Source organism: Sinocyclocheilus anshuiensis, unplaced genomic scaffold (genome assembly GCF_001515605.1).
Source record: "Sinocyclocheilus anshuiensis isolate Anshui unplaced genomic scaffold, SAMN03320099.WGS_v1.1 scaffold1278, whole genome shotgun sequence".
Taxonomy (NCBI): Eukaryota; Metazoa; Chordata; class Actinopteri; order Cypriniformes; family Cyprinidae; genus Sinocyclocheilus; species Sinocyclocheilus anshuiensis.
This window is the reverse complement of record NW_015554153.1, coordinates 117,766-132,569: the sequence shown is the minus strand read 5'-3', so window position 1 is coordinate 132,569 and position 14,804 is coordinate 117,766. Positions and strand designations below refer to the sequence as shown.

Sequence of the window (14,804 nt, the reverse complement as noted above, 5' to 3'; positions counted from 1 at the left end):
GCAACAGCTGGCCGAACAAATAACTGAAATGGAGCAAATACACCAAACTAGGTTGCTTGCTTGCTTGCATATCTTTACAAAACTGGCCTAATGTTTTTGATACTTGACTAATTGTAAGGCAGTTAATCTTTTACTATACAGTATGTAGTCTAAAATGTACATTCTCTACCCACCTTACACTTCCTGTTTATGGGTAGAGGCTTCTTTGATCTGTATTGCTCACAAAAACCATAATCCTCAAAAACCTGGTAAGGCATTAATTGGTTTGAGTATCTGCCACTTAATCCTTGGATATAGTGTCAGTTGCTTCCTCTAATTAAATGTAGTCAAAGTTACACATACAAGTAAAATGTACAATAAAGTTGTCATGCATTTAATTTTTTCAGCTTTTTGGAGGATTGTCATGAAAGGACCGCCTGAAACTCCCTATGAGAATGGAACCTTTGAGCTGTATTGTCAGTTTGGTCGTGATTATCCAGTGAAACCACCTGTTGTTCGGTTCTATACTCCTGTATCCTGAAGCCTTAGAAGTGTCACAGTAATTTTCAGAAACTGATTTCTGTTTTGGTTAATATATTAAGAGTAGAGCGCAGAACACCTTAACATTTTGTACTCTATAAATTCTTAACTGCAGTACAGATTTACCATTGCAACATCAACAGTGTGGGAAGGATTTGCCACAACATATTTGATCGAAACTACTCAGCTGATGTTACTATGAGAGAGATCTTGGATGCTGTATATGGACTTCTGATACTCCCAGAGGCTGATGATCCACTAGACAGGTAGCCTCTTATTCTTAAACTGGGTTTTTTTTTTTCATTACCATTTTAAATCTCTAAAAGTTTGTTATTATTATTCAATGGACTTAACAAATCTAATATAATCAGAACAGAGATTAAAGCCCATTCAAGTTGTAAAATGCATTACATTATTTAGCGTTGATCCGCTTCTAAATAATGTAATAAACTTAAGGATACAACAAATAATGAATGAATACATGTATTTTTGTCCACTGTCTATCATATCTTCAGCATATTAGCAGAGGAATTCCTGACTAGCAAAGAAATCTATGAGCAGGCAGCTAAAGATGACACTGCAGTAAACGCATGTCAGTCCATGGAATCCATTGAAAAGGTACATTCTTTTTCATTCAATTATTACCAACAAATGATGTCCAGAATTTTTGTCAAAGAGGAATCATGTTTATGAATCTTTAAGGACACGCTGTCTACAGTCATACAGTTTTAAATGTCTTAAGAACAAAAATAAAAATATATATTTTTAAAGAGTGAAAATATGAGATTAAGAATATAGAAAGGTACTTGAGCAGCCCCCTTCTCAATATTTCAACAGGTTAAAATTATATTTAATCATGTAGCAATCTGAGCTCTGTACACTTGTAGTAAATTAAATTGTGAATAATTCCTATATGCACATATTTGTTAGGATATTATCCTGTTTTATATTTATTAAAAACAATTAACCTATGATTATTTCTTTATTTTTCGCATTTCAATCTGCTTTTCAGCAATACATAGGTGAGAGCAATGTTCCAGTGCCTCCTCATCTGGTATGTCCCTTGTCAGGGAAGATATTCGTTGATCCTGTCAAGACCAAAGGTGGATGTGTGTATGAGCGAAGAGCCATTGAGGAATATCTTAAGACGTAAGATTCAGTGGATTAGTCTCTGAAAAAGTACATTTGCGTTACATTGATATTTATTCATAAGAGCGGTTTACAATTTATTTGTGTTAGTGCATTGAGAGTTCTTGAGTTGGGTGCTCAGAGAGGAATTGTCTTGTTTCTTACTGTTCATGAGGAGTTGCACCATTGAGGGAAAGTGAGTTTACTTCTTGAGGAAATGTTATGGTATTCACCCACTTTCTAAATGAAACTAAGATTTGCAAAAGACTGTGATGACGAACATGAATAACAGGGTTCCTTACTAGACAGAGGCCCACAGACAAACTATTTTCATAATCCATGATATTATCATAGCAACATTATATGGTAATGAAATGCTATTAAAAAGGATGTTGTCTTGCATGCTCAGATCCACCTGTGGGGGTTATCAAAGGATGTCTCGTTTTATTGTTGACTTCTATATTGAGGAGGTGTATAGTAGAAATATAATAATTATTATTTTTTTTTTTTCCATTTATTTTTGCAGGAACAATAATGATCCAGTTACAGGGAAGCCACTTAGTTGCACAGATCTTACTCCAGATAAGAACATGAAAAAGTCTGTTGTGGAGTATCGTACATCCCACATAGAGGAAACAGATCCCTGAATAAAGTAGATATTGCTTTGGTAGTGATTCAGCTGCACTATAATAATCACACAATACTCTTTATCAAATTCATTCTCTTTTGATTGTGGGACACAACTTTTTACATTCCACGTGTGTAGAAATTACAAAATTCCACTGCATATTATGTTCAGTTTATCTTTATCTTCACTTATTTAAATATTTATCTAATTTAGAATTTTGAAGTTATACAGGAGAGGTTATAATGGAAAAAAATCTTTGATTCTCTTTCATTCACAAAGAAATATACTCAATTTTCAGTTTCTTTTAAGAAAATTAAAAATAGACATTAAAAAAGGTCAGAGAAACTGGTATGTATGAGGGGTAGAGTTGCGGTTTTATTTCACCAATGTTATTTAGGTTTAAAGTGCTAAATATACATTTTCCATATCAACCTGTTAGTCTTGGTTGCTTTGTTTTCTGAGGTTCCAAATAAAGTATGTATACTATGTATGCATGTTTGTATTTTATTTTATATTCAGGTCACAGATGCACATGGCACACATTTAGAAAATGTTTCATAATTTCTTTGGTTCACAGTACACTGGCTCTTCAGTGTTGGTATCACTGTCATGTTAGGTGAATGTATATACAAACTTTTTTTTTTTTATTAAAATGGACATTTTATTGCGGATCATAATTCATACAGTTTTCATAAAGTTAACCTACAAATGGTTTAAAGCATTGTAAACAGGGTGGAGCCGCCTCTCATCCAGGCTGGTGATAATACATGGTGCTTGTGATCACAACAGTCTTCAACAATTAATGCTTCTGATCACATCATTCCTCATAATTGGTTTGGACAGGATGAGACTGTTCTGAATCTTCCAGGCTTTTTCATCACCTGGAGGTCGTTAATGTTAAATCTTGTCAAAGGCAACAACACCAGAAGTTGCTGCTTAGCCTGAAATCCTTGTACAACTTCCTGATTTATGTGGTTCAGTTAGGTGAATTGTCAGCGTCAATGCAACAACAAAATTCACTAAGAATCAGTATTCATCCTCAGTTATGTCACACTGGTCTTTCAGCATGTTAGGAAGACCATTATAGACAATTCATTAGAGGAAAAAAATAATTAAAAACAGATGGCAAGAGCCAGCTGAGACCTCAATATTACTTCAGAACCTTTGGCTTCAGATACATAAGGAAGCTCTAGATTACTCAACCGTGTTAATAACATATATTTGCGAGTGGAACACATGAAAGCATCAAACACAATCATACATACTCATCTGTCTTGTCTTAGTGAAGCAACAAGTGTTTTTAACCAAACAAATGGCTATACAGACTTCCTAGAGCTGGACAACATGTCCTGATCTTCACATTCTAAATTCCATAGAATATCTTTTCAGATCCTTCTCCAAATAATCTCAGGCAGCCTTGCACGTAACGTTCAAATCAATTCAGCAACATTCACGTGACAATTACCATTCTAACTTTTTGAACTACAGTGTTTGTGCTTTTGAATGAGGCACACTAAGAGTCCTCCTGCATCCTTCGAAAGTCCTGATTGGGTTCTCCAAAAATGAAGAACTCAACCTAAATGGATAAACAGGAAGAAATGGCACGGTTGCAGGATATAACGTAGCAGGGTTCTCATGGACTTGTTTATAGTTTTATCAACTTTGCTTAAGGTGCAGAATGATGGGAAATATACAGGCAGCGGAGGTGAATTCTGGCAGATGATGGGATAGATCTGAAACCATTAGGGAGTTGTTGCTGTTGCCCGGCCACTCTTCATCTTCTCCAGCCTTTTCGAGAGGTGGCTGTTACTGGACTCCAACTCTTCAATCTTGTCCAGTGCAGAGCGCAACTACCATGAAAAATAGTTGAGCATGCCATTCATTTTATTATATGTACACTGTAAGCATAACTTTGTATATTTTTTAATGAAAGCAGAGCTATTGTACCTCTCGCTGCAGTTTGCGTTTTTCAGCTTTGAGTTCGTCCTCCACCTTCTCTGCATTTTCAGATGCAGATTTGTAACGGGTCACATGACTCTCGAGCCTTGTGACCTACAACATGAGTTTCAATTAAAAACACTTCAAAATGTTTCACTGTTTCATATTTTAGAAGAGTAAAATGAGTTACAATTATTAATAGTAATGAAATATATTAAAAGAACTCACATTCTGTTCAAGTGCTGTGACTTCTTGCTCTGATTTGACAAGCTTAAATTTGAGGTCATTGATTTGTCTGTTCGCATCCCCTGAAATAAGGAACATTTACAAATAAGTTTTATTTATAAAGTGCCTTTCCCAAGCTCAAGGAGAAAATACATAAACACAGCTTTAATCATAAATTTATGTGATAGTATACAGTACATACATATACACATACATACATATAAATACACAGTGACTTGACAGCAAAACCAGAAAGCACAACACAAATACCCACTAGTTTCACAGCAAAACATTAATCAGAAGGTGGCTGGAAATACTGTAAGAAACAATAGGTTTTTAGTTGAGATATGAATGATGATATCAGTCGCGAAGAATTGGTAGAAGAGAATTCCAGCGTTTCAGAGCTACAGCACTGAAAGATCTACCACCCATTGTTATGAGACGAAATGAGGTACAGTAAGCAGGTTTGAATCAGATGAATGAAGAGAGCGAGAAGGTCTATAATAGTGCAGCAGTTCAGATAGATAATGGGGAGCAAGTCCATGAAGACATTAAAAAGTTAACAAAAGAATTTATACTGAATGAGAACAGAAACAGGCAACCAATGTAGATTATAAAGTAATGTATGTCACATAATACACTAAATTGCCCACGAGTAGAATCATTTGTTGTAAAGTATATAAATAAATGTGGCCACATTATGGAGGTAATTTGTTCAGACTTTTTGACTTGATTGATAAACTCTTAACGGCAGAGTTTTGAACATACTGTAGCCTAGTAATAGTTTTAGCTGGCAGTCCAATGAGAAGTGAGTTATAGTAATAAAGACGAGAAGTTATTAAGGCGTGAATGAGAGTTTCAGTGTCTTTGGTACTGAGAGTAGGACGCAGACAGGCAATATTGCGGAGGTGGTAAAATGGTAATAGAACTAATATGAGATTGGAATGTAAGTGACGAGCCAAATATTACACCCAAATTTCTAATGGAATAAGATGGTGTTAACAAAGCCCGATCAATGGAAATACTCAGTTCAGACTTTTCAAGAGAGATGGTGGACCAAATACAATAAACTCAGTTTTATTGTCGTTTTATTGTCGTTCAGTTGTAGGAAGTTGCTATGTAACCATATTTTAATGTCAGCAATACAGGCATTCAGTGAATTAAGTGAAAGAGTAGAGGCGGAGCGACCTGATATGTAAATTTGCAGGTCATCAGCATAACAATGACCGTAGCTATAGATAATTTGACCAAGGGGAAGCAAATAAATGTTGAACAGGAGAGGTCCAAGAACCGAGTCTTGAGGGACACCTTGAGAGAGTGAACAAGACGACGATTTAAAGTTTTGAACACTAATAAAAGATAAGTTTATCCAAGAGATATGATATAAACCAAGACATAGCAGTACTCGTGATGCCAATAGCTGATAGCCGAGAAATAAGTATATGATGAGATACGGTGTCAAAAAGCTGCTGTTAAATCCAGCAAGATAAGAACAGTAATACAGCCAGAATCGGCAGATACTAAAAGGTCATTGGTAATTTTTAGCAGTGTTATATCAGTGCTGTGGCCTGATTGAAAACCACATTGATAGGGGTCAAAAAGATTGTTGGCAAAGAGATGTGCTTATAGCTGCAAAGCAACCACTTTTTCAAGCAGTTTGGAAACGAAAGGGAGATTAGATATAGGTCTGAAGTTATTCAGAACAGATGAATCTAGTCCAGGTTTCTTTAAGATGAGAGTGACCACAGCCACTTTTAATGATAGCAGAACAGACCCGGTGTTCTGTCGATTTGTGCTACCCTGTCAGATTTTGCTACCTCCCATTAAAACAGTAGGTAGTACAATTCAACAACGAAAAATGCTACCGGTCAAATTATGGTTTATTAACATCTACACCTACCCCAACCCTAAACCTAGCCTTACAGTAATGCAAATACAGTAATTGTGTTATTCATGGTTGTGGTAAGAAGGGATACAGCTACGGCCGGAAACCAAAAAAAAAAAAAATAATAATTCTATCTATTAGATTGTGTTTTCATAACATCTACACCTACCCCAACCCTAAACCTACCGCTTACAGTAATGCAAATACAGCAATTATTGTTGTTCAGCATGAGAAAAATGACTCCATATTCATGTGTGCATGCGCAGTAAGGCCTGGTAGGACAATCTGACAGGTAGGATAAAATGTCAGGACACTGGACCACATTTCTCAACATCTGAGGCTGAGGGTCTTATGTGCTCTGGCAATAAACCAAGGCCCGTATTCACAAAACATTTTATCTTACCACTAAGAGTTCTCCTAAATAGCAGTAAAAGTTTTTAGCTAGGAGTTTTCTCTTAAAACATATTCACAAAGCTGCTGAGACAAACTTTTACTAAGGAATAGAGAGAAGTCTTAAGCTAAGAGTAAGAGTGGGGTTGACCTCGTTGCTATGGATGATGTCAGCATGCTTACTAACTATGCACACAGTGATTGGCTGATAGGGGAGGGGTCTCTGTCAGAGATTTATTCATAGAAATATTGTAGAGTGCAATGTTATGTTGCCATATTTAAATAAAGGTTTAAAAATAAAAATATTGCCACATTCAAATAAATATTTTCAAATGCAGGCTAAGTGTCACTAATTAAACAAGTAGGCTACGTATTCAGCTAATTGTCAGCCTCTTACATGTGTGCTTCTCATAAACAGTTAGTGGATATGCATATAAACAGCCTTTTAATTAACAGAGTAGAATAATCATGGCTTCCACCTTCTATTGGTGGCTTGTTAAAACCACTAAATCCTAATGGAAAATGTCTCAAAACACACCACAGGAAACCATTTTTTAAATGGTTTTAATGGTTAAAAGCTGATGGTTTGTTATGTTTGTAATGGTATTTGTAGTGGAAACCATTAGCATTTCTGTGATGGTTTGTATTGTTTTCTCAGCAGAGAGGATAGTTTGTGATTTGGGCTTAGTGACTTAGGAGTCCTCTTCACTACTTCTAACATTTCACAGATTTAGGAGCTAGTTTCAGTGCTAAAACGCTTTGTGAAATACTCTTATAACAAAATTTTGGAGTCCTACATTTAGGATTGACGCCCATTATTTTTAAGATTTTCTCCTAAATCAGCAAGTTATGAGCTACTTTTAGCCTTAAGATGTTTTGTGAATATAGGCCTCAGATCTGTTAAAAATGATTGCTAATAATGTAATGAACATTGTGAGCTGAAGACAGTTTCTAAAACCTTTGCCCTGAAGCTGACCGAGTGCAAGCAGTTTCTTACTCTGTAAATCCATGATGTTGGAGTCAGCACCGTTCTCCAGCACATCTCCTTCTGGGCTGGACGAATCCTCCATACCATTCTTCTGTTTCTTCTGCTCAAGCTGCCCTTTCAATCTCTTAACCTGAATAGAAAAAACAGAAAATCATGCTTGTAATGGCACAAAATGAGAAAGTCAATGTAAAGCACTGTAACTGCCAGCAGCGCACCTGCTCTATTAAGTTTTCCCTCTCATCAACCAGTTTTCGCAAGCGAATTTCTGAAAAGCAAGTTCAACAGATAGACCATTAGACAACAACCAACATTTTTTTTCTTGCAGGTTTTTTTTTTTTTGGAAAAACAACTGTATATCCACTTCAATAAAATAACCACTTTTGGGACATTCATACATTTTAACAACAACAGTTAAACATCTAAAAAATGTCTTTTGCAATAATAAAATATTACATTCTCATGTTAAAACAAATTCCAAGGTTAGACAGGAAAGATTTCACATACCAGGGGTGGGAGGAGCCAAAGGCATGGAGGGGGAGGAGTCAGGGCATGCAAAAAGTGAGGCTATCCTATGCTGGGATGTGAAGGATGAGGATGGACAACATGCAGAAACTTCAGTGACCTCAGAGGCTTCAGCCTCATCTAGTCAAAATCTCTTAACGTTCGCTCAATCTGTACATCTATTACATGACAGTGTTTTTCATGTGAGCTTACTTGAGGTTTGTGATGCAATGAATGTGACATATTATAATTCATGTCCTAAAAATTAAAACTTTCATGACTTAAAAATAAGTCAATCTTATCTGAAGCAGTTTAATTAAATGTCCTCTATCATTATACAAAAAAACGTACACAATCAATAAACAATAGTGTAAAACATATTTTTAATTGCTTAAGTTTTATTTTAAAATACATGGTTCACTTAACAAACACTATGTCTCAATACCATCTTCACCAAACAGAATAAAATATTTAATTTTTTTTCCCTCAATCGTACCTCCCAAAAAATATATTGTAAAAACAAAACGTAACTTCAAAGCTCCAGTCAAATTTTTAGAGGAATGTTTAATAAGGTTGGCACACAATAACATTTTTTATTTACCACAATTTTAAACAACATGACACCAATTTAAACAAAATACATTACAGGTCCTTTGTTACCGAAAACATTGTAATTAAGAAGCTGCTAAACATGACTGCAGCACAGACAGAAAGCTAATCATTTGTATTACTCATACAGTATGAGAAACATTTTATTCATGCTCATGTAAAATTTCATAATAAATATGACACTTTATACCCATTAATGATAGCATTTAATGTGTAATTGGTTTTGGGATTTTAAATACTGTTTGAACTAATTTCAAGTGTTATTGTTAATCAGGTGTAAAACGTGTAAAATATGTTTGCTGAAAAAGATGCAATGACTGATAATTGGGATTGACTGTAAGATAACTTTGGTTATTTTAGGGTTCTCTGAAGTAATGGTCCCAAAATAATTTCATTAGGACCTACATAAGTGCAAATTACTTTTTCAACTGAAGATGCTGAGAAGAGACTCGGCAATGTCCTTGTCTATTAAGACATTTTACATTCTTCTTTCCCCTTGCCCTTCCCTTTCCCTTTTCCACTTTTTTTAGATTCTTTTCTTTCATCTTCCTTGTTTCTTTCTGTGGTTTCCTTCTCAACTTCCTGATCTCCTGAAATACTTGACACCTTGTTTTCGTGTTGAATGGAACTATTGATCTCTTGGCCTACATTTCTTTTCTCCATCTCTGAGATCAGATTAACCCCTTCACTGAGCGTCACGTTTTCTAATGCCTGCTGATGCTCCTCAAATGCATCTTCTTTATTTCCAGAAGTATGATGCTGCTGATCATTAGGTTTGACTTCACTGCTGATTTGGCTGTCCTCTGTTAAACATCCTTCTATAAATGTTGTTGTTTGTGGGTTTTCTGTGTCTTGTCCATCATCTTTCTGCTCCTTTGGCTTTGATTCCTGATCTGCAAGTTCTAGATGTTCTTTTTGAATTAGGTCCTCATCAGTGAAAAGAGTCTCTTCCTCTTTTGGCTGATCTAGAAAGTTTTTTAGAGGGGCATCTGATGATGCTTCAAGATCCATTTCATCAAAATCAAATGATTCTCCTTCATCTTCCTCTTCCTCGTCTTCTTCCTTGAGCTCTTGAGCAGCCACATCTGACTTTACCAGAAGGTCTTCTCCATCTTCAGGTAGTTGCACTTCAAGCTGATTTTGGATTGAGCTTTCCTCCTCATCTTTTTCTACCTTGGGTTCTTGTTCAGAAGAATCTGACTCTCCAACTGATTCCTTAATTGCTTCATTGGGAGACAGGTGATCCTCATGCACAACCTGAACCTGTGTTTCAGTTAAAGGAGTGTTGTCAACATGGCTTACATCAGACACGTTTTCAGTAGGCATGTTAAGGTTTTCTTTATCCAGTTCATCTTGTCTCTCAACCTCTTCCTGGTCCACTTCTGCTCCAATACTGTCTTGAGTATCAGACACTTTTTCAGTAGGCGCTTTAAGGTTTTCTTTATCCAGATCATCTTGTCTCTCAAACTCTTCCTGGTCCAATTCTGCTCCAATACTGTCTTGAGTATCAGACACTTTTTCAGTAGGCGCTTTAAGGTTTTCTTTATCCAGATCATCTTGTCTCTCAAACTCTTCCTGGTCCAATTCTGCTCCAATACTGTCTTGAGTATCAGACACTTTTTCAGTAGGCGCTTTAAGGTTTTCTTTATCCAGATCATCTTGTCTCTCAAACTCTTCCTGGTCCAATTCTGCTCCAATACTGTCTTGAGTATCAGACACTTTTTCATTAGGTGCTTTAAGGTTTTCTTTATCATATTCATCTCGTCTCTCAAACTCTTCCTGGTACAATTCTCCTCCAACACTGTCTCGAGTATAAGACACTTTTTCAGTAGGCATGTTAAGGTTTTCTTTATCCAGATTATCTTGTCTCTCACGCTCTTCCTGGTCCAATTCTGCTCCAATACTGTCTTGAGTATCAGACACTTTTTCAGTAGGCGCTTTAAGGTTTTCTTTATCCAGATCATCTTGTCTCTCAAACTCTTCCTGGTCCAATTCTGCTCCAATACTGTCTTGAGTATCAGACACTTTTTCAGTAGGCGCTTTAAGGTTTTCTTTATCCAGATCATCTTGTCTCTCAAACTCTTCCTGGTCCAATTCTGCTCCAATACTGTCTTGAGTATCAGACACTTTTTCAGTAGGCGCTTTAAGGTTTTCTTTATCCAGATCATCTTGTCTCTCAAACTCTTCCTGGTCCAATTCTGCTCCAATACTGTCTTGAGTATCAGACACTTTTTCAGTAGGCGCTTTAAGGTTTTCTTTATCCAGATCATCTTGTCTCTCAAACTCTTCCTGGTCCAATTCTGCTCCAATACTGTCTTGAGTATCAGACACTTTTTCAGTAGGCGCTTTAAGGTTTTCTTTATCCAATTCATCTCGTCTCTCAAACTCTTCCTGGTACAATTCTGCTCCAACACTGTCTCGAGTATAAGACACTTTTTCAGTAGGCATGTTAAGGTTTTCTTTATCCAGATTATCTTGTCTCTCACCCTCTTCCTGGTTTAATTCTGCTCCAATACTGTCTTGAGTATCAGACACTTTTTCAGTAGGTGCTTTAAGGTTTTCTTTATCCAGATCATCTTGTCTCTCAAACTCTTCCTGGTCCAATTCTGCTCCAATACTGTCTTGAGTATCAGACACTTTTTCAGTAGGTGCTTTAAGGTTTTCTTTATCCAATTCATCTCGTCTCTCAACCTCTTCCAGGTCCAATTCTGCTCCAATACCGTCTTGAAGTTGGTTTTCCATTGGCTGATCAATAGGTTGTTCCTGGATTACCCTTTCAGCTTCATTTCCTACCTTCTCCATTACAGAGGAAGAGGGATGAGCAGAGTCATCTTGATCTTCAGGGTTAGTGGTCCCATCTAGATCAATGTTCTGGACATTTTCTTCCTGTTCTTCCATTTCACAGTTCAGATGGCTCTTCACTTCCTTCATGTCTACCGATGAAGATTTCTCAATGTTCTCAGAGCAGCTGGTGGACTCAACACCCCCTTCAACAGCATCCATGGACTGAGCAGAAGGTTCATGAGGCAGTGAAGTCTCCGTTTCTGAAGATACAAGCTCACAGCTAAAGACTACAGCTTCAGAGTCAGGATTTGTTGAATCCTCAGTGTGTTCATCAATAATGTTTGTGGGGTTAGAGATAACATTGCTGGACAGATCATCTGAAAGGATGCCATTGCTAGATTCAGGGCAATCAAAATTTGAGATTGTTTTAGAAATTCCTGCTAAATCAGCTTCATCTGTAACTAACAGAATTTTATCTTGAACATCATCGGCATTTATATTTGTTGTTTTGAAACCATCCAGTTCACTGGTTCTTTTAGCATCATGTGGGACATCTGTATTCATCGTTGTTTCGGATATATCATTCCCTAAGGGCTCCTGATAGTTTCCTTCTAGATCACCTTCCGTTTTTTGGTTTGGATTGTCTTCACTACAAACTGTTTCAGTCTTGTCATCTATCTTCGTATCATTCTCTTGCTTGTCACTCTGTTTCTGCTTCTGCTTGTTTTTCTTCTTCTTTTTCTTCTTTTTATTTGAAGCACTGGCACCTTGGGTTTTGGCAAGCTTCTCTGTTTGAGATGATTCTACAGGCTCCTCTTTGAGTTTATCATCAAGCACTGCTTCACCAGGTTGATCAGGTTCATCATGGACAGAACCAGAGACAGACTCTAAAGGAGTTTCTTCTTTGATGACCTGACTAGGTTTGACACATTCACTCTCTTGTTGATCTGTCTCCAAATGTCCATCCTTGTGAACAATGCACTCTACTTCCACTGTATTGCCTCTTGAATCTTCTGGTATATGCGCCTCAGATTTGATCTCCTCCTTGGGTCTTGTTGCAGTGAGTTCATCATCACCAACAGAACTTGGAGGTTCTTCAGGTCTATTCTCAAGCTGCTCTACACCCTGATTCATTTGGTCCCCAAGGTCTCCATTCTCATTTGCTTCTAAAGGTGCGTTTGTAGAACTGAACGGGGCATGTGAAAACTGCTGATTCCCTGGCACCCCATCATCCAAATCTTTTTGTTGCTGGTCTTTACACACCTTCAACTGATGAGTGCCTGGGAGATGATTGAGGTGTCAGTAGTTAAAATCTATAGAAGCCATTGAATATTTGGCAAATGTTTAGAGCAAGAAGAAAAAGAAAGAGGGAAAGGAGCGAAAAAAGACTCCATGGCAAAGCTCTTAAACCCATACAAATCAAAAGTCTTGAAGGATGTCCCGAAGAAGAAAACCCCAAAGTAAAGTCAAGAACTGAACAAACTACTCCTTCTCTTGATTTTGATTTTAAAATCAAGGATGTTGACATTTTTTCAGCAAATTTATAAACACTCATTCAGCAGAGTATTGGAATATGGACTCAAGAAAGAGACATGACTCTGTAGTGTTAACTTTCAATCTAGCTGTATATGCAAAGTGGATAAAGGGAAGCAGGAAAGGGTGAGAGATGTTAATGTGACGGTGCATTTGTAGCAGGCAGTTTGGTTAGACTTGGCTTGAGCTGTACAAGCTGAAAATGCAAAGTGTCAAAGCTAAAACATGTTAGCATGCAATGAATGAAGCTAAGAAAAGCAGCTTACCTAGTACACTACTCCCCTCTCGGATTTCAGCTGATGCAGTTTGAGAATTCTGATCAGCCTTTCCGGCTTCTTCCTCTGTTTCTCCATTGGTGGCTGAGTCGGGTCCAAGGACAATGCCATGTTTCTGGACAGCAAAACAGTTTAATATCAGTATACTTATTATAAAAACAAATTCAGGTTAAATTTAGACGCACTTGACCTAGATTTCTTATGTTTAAACATGTATTTGTAGATAATATGATTATGATTCTGTTCATTCAGTCAGAGATTGAGTGTTAAAGGGATAGTTCACCCAAAAATGAAAATTTGATGTTTATCGGCTTACCCCCAGGGCATCCAAGATGTAGGTGACTTTGTTTCTTCAGTAGAACACAAATTATGTTTGAAAGTATGTATTTTTAACTCCAGCCGTTGCAGTCTATCAGTCGTATAATGCATGGCAATAGTAACAAACTCTATGAGAGTAAAAAAAAACATGCACAGACAAATCCAAATTAAACCCTGCGGCTCGTGACGACACATTGATGTCCTAAGACACGAAACGATCGGTTTGTGCGAGAAACCGAACAGTATTTATATAATTTTTTACCTCTAATACACCACTATGTCCAACTGCCTTCAGCAGAGGTGTGTTCAGAGGTGTGTACGCGCTCTGGCGTAGTTTACGTTAATGGGTCTGTTGATATCCAGCCTAAGAGCAATCAACCATAACTTCAGGCGAGCAGGCTCAGAAGTTGGGAATACATGGAAAGTCACCACTTCCGAATGAGTTCACGTGAGAGAACGTAATCTTTTAGTTTTAAGTCGGTTTGAACAATCCGGATAAGTGCAAGTAAGTACCATTTTGATTAGCCGTCGTACCTACAATGTTTGTGCACTGTGTAAACAATCATTACATTTATATAGCGCTTTTCTAGGCACTCAAAGCGCTTTACATTGTCAGGGGGTATCTCCTCATCCACCACCAGTAGAATAAATAGGCGCCGGGAGCACACATCATTCACTTCTTCGTCTGAAGCTTGCGTCCGCAGTTGCAGTCTATCAGTCGTACAATGTATGGCAATGGTAACAAAATCTATGAGAGTAAAAAAAACATGCACAAACGATTGGTTTGTGCGAGAAACCGAACAGTATTTATATAATTTTTTACCTCTAATACACCACTATGTCCAACTGCCTTCAGCAGAGGTGTGTTCAGAGGTGTGTACGCGCTCTGGCGTAGTTTACGTTAATGGGTCTGTTGATATCCAGCCTAAGAGCAATCAACCATAACTTCAGGCGAGCAGGCTCAGAAGTTGGGAATACATGGAAAGTCACCACTTCCGAATGAGTTCACGTGAGAGAACGTAATCTTTTAGTTTTAAGTCGGTTTGAACAATCCGGATAAGTGCAAGTAAGTACCATTTTGAT

The 14,804-nt window shown here is 37.3% G+C and overlaps 3 protein-coding genes across 23 annotated transcripts in view; 1 reads left to right on the top strand and 2 right to left on the bottom strand.

Annotated features, from left to right (window-relative positions):
• The first annotated feature begins 45 nt into the window (after nucleotides 1–45).
• Nucleotides 46–2,407, top strand: LOC107670707 (ubiquitin-conjugating enzyme E2 2-like). The gene is made up of 7 exons (XM_016463416.1): nucleotides 46–51; nucleotides 198–248; nucleotides 387–511; nucleotides 640–785; nucleotides 1,035–1,137; nucleotides 1,532–1,668; nucleotides 2,174–2,407. Exons 3-7 carry the CDS (start codon nucleotides 404–406, stop codon nucleotides 2,292–2,294), a joined length of 615 nt encoding a protein of 204 aa, XP_016318902.1. The 5' UTR covers nucleotides 46–51; nucleotides 198–248; nucleotides 387–403; the 3' UTR covers nucleotides 2,295–2,407.
• A 92-nt stretch (nucleotides 2,408–2,499) lies between these two features.
• Nucleotides 2,500–8,496, bottom strand: LOC107670706 (leucine-rich repeat flightless-interacting protein 2-like). The gene is made up of 6 exons (XM_016463414.1): nucleotides 8,206–8,496; nucleotides 7,917–7,966; nucleotides 7,711–7,831; nucleotides 4,442–4,521; nucleotides 4,223–4,327; nucleotides 2,500–4,125 (listed from the first exon to the last, which is right to left on the bottom strand). Exons 1-6 carry the CDS (start codon nucleotides 8,228–8,230, stop codon nucleotides 4,018–4,020), a joined length of 489 nt encoding a protein of 162 aa, XP_016318900.1. The 5' UTR covers nucleotides 8,231–8,496; the 3' UTR covers nucleotides 2,500–4,017.
• Nucleotides 8,497–8,690: 194 nt separating this feature from the next.
• Nucleotides 8,691–14,804, bottom strand: part of LOC107670703 (intracellular protein transport protein USO1-like) — a 36,694-nt gene continuing 30,580 nt past the window's right edge. For all 21 annotated transcript variants that reach the window (XM_016463392.1, XM_016463395.1, XM_016463394.1 and 18 more), the window contains 2 exons: nucleotides 13,395–13,518; nucleotides 8,691–12,875 (listed from right to left, as the gene is read on the bottom strand). In XM_016463392.1, coding sequence (XP_016318878.1) covers nucleotides 9,280–12,875; nucleotides 13,395–13,518 — 3,720 coding nt within the window. In that variant the 3' untranslated portion in view covers nucleotides 8,691–9,279. The remainder of the gene's footprint in view (nucleotides 12,876–13,394; nucleotides 13,519–14,804) is intronic.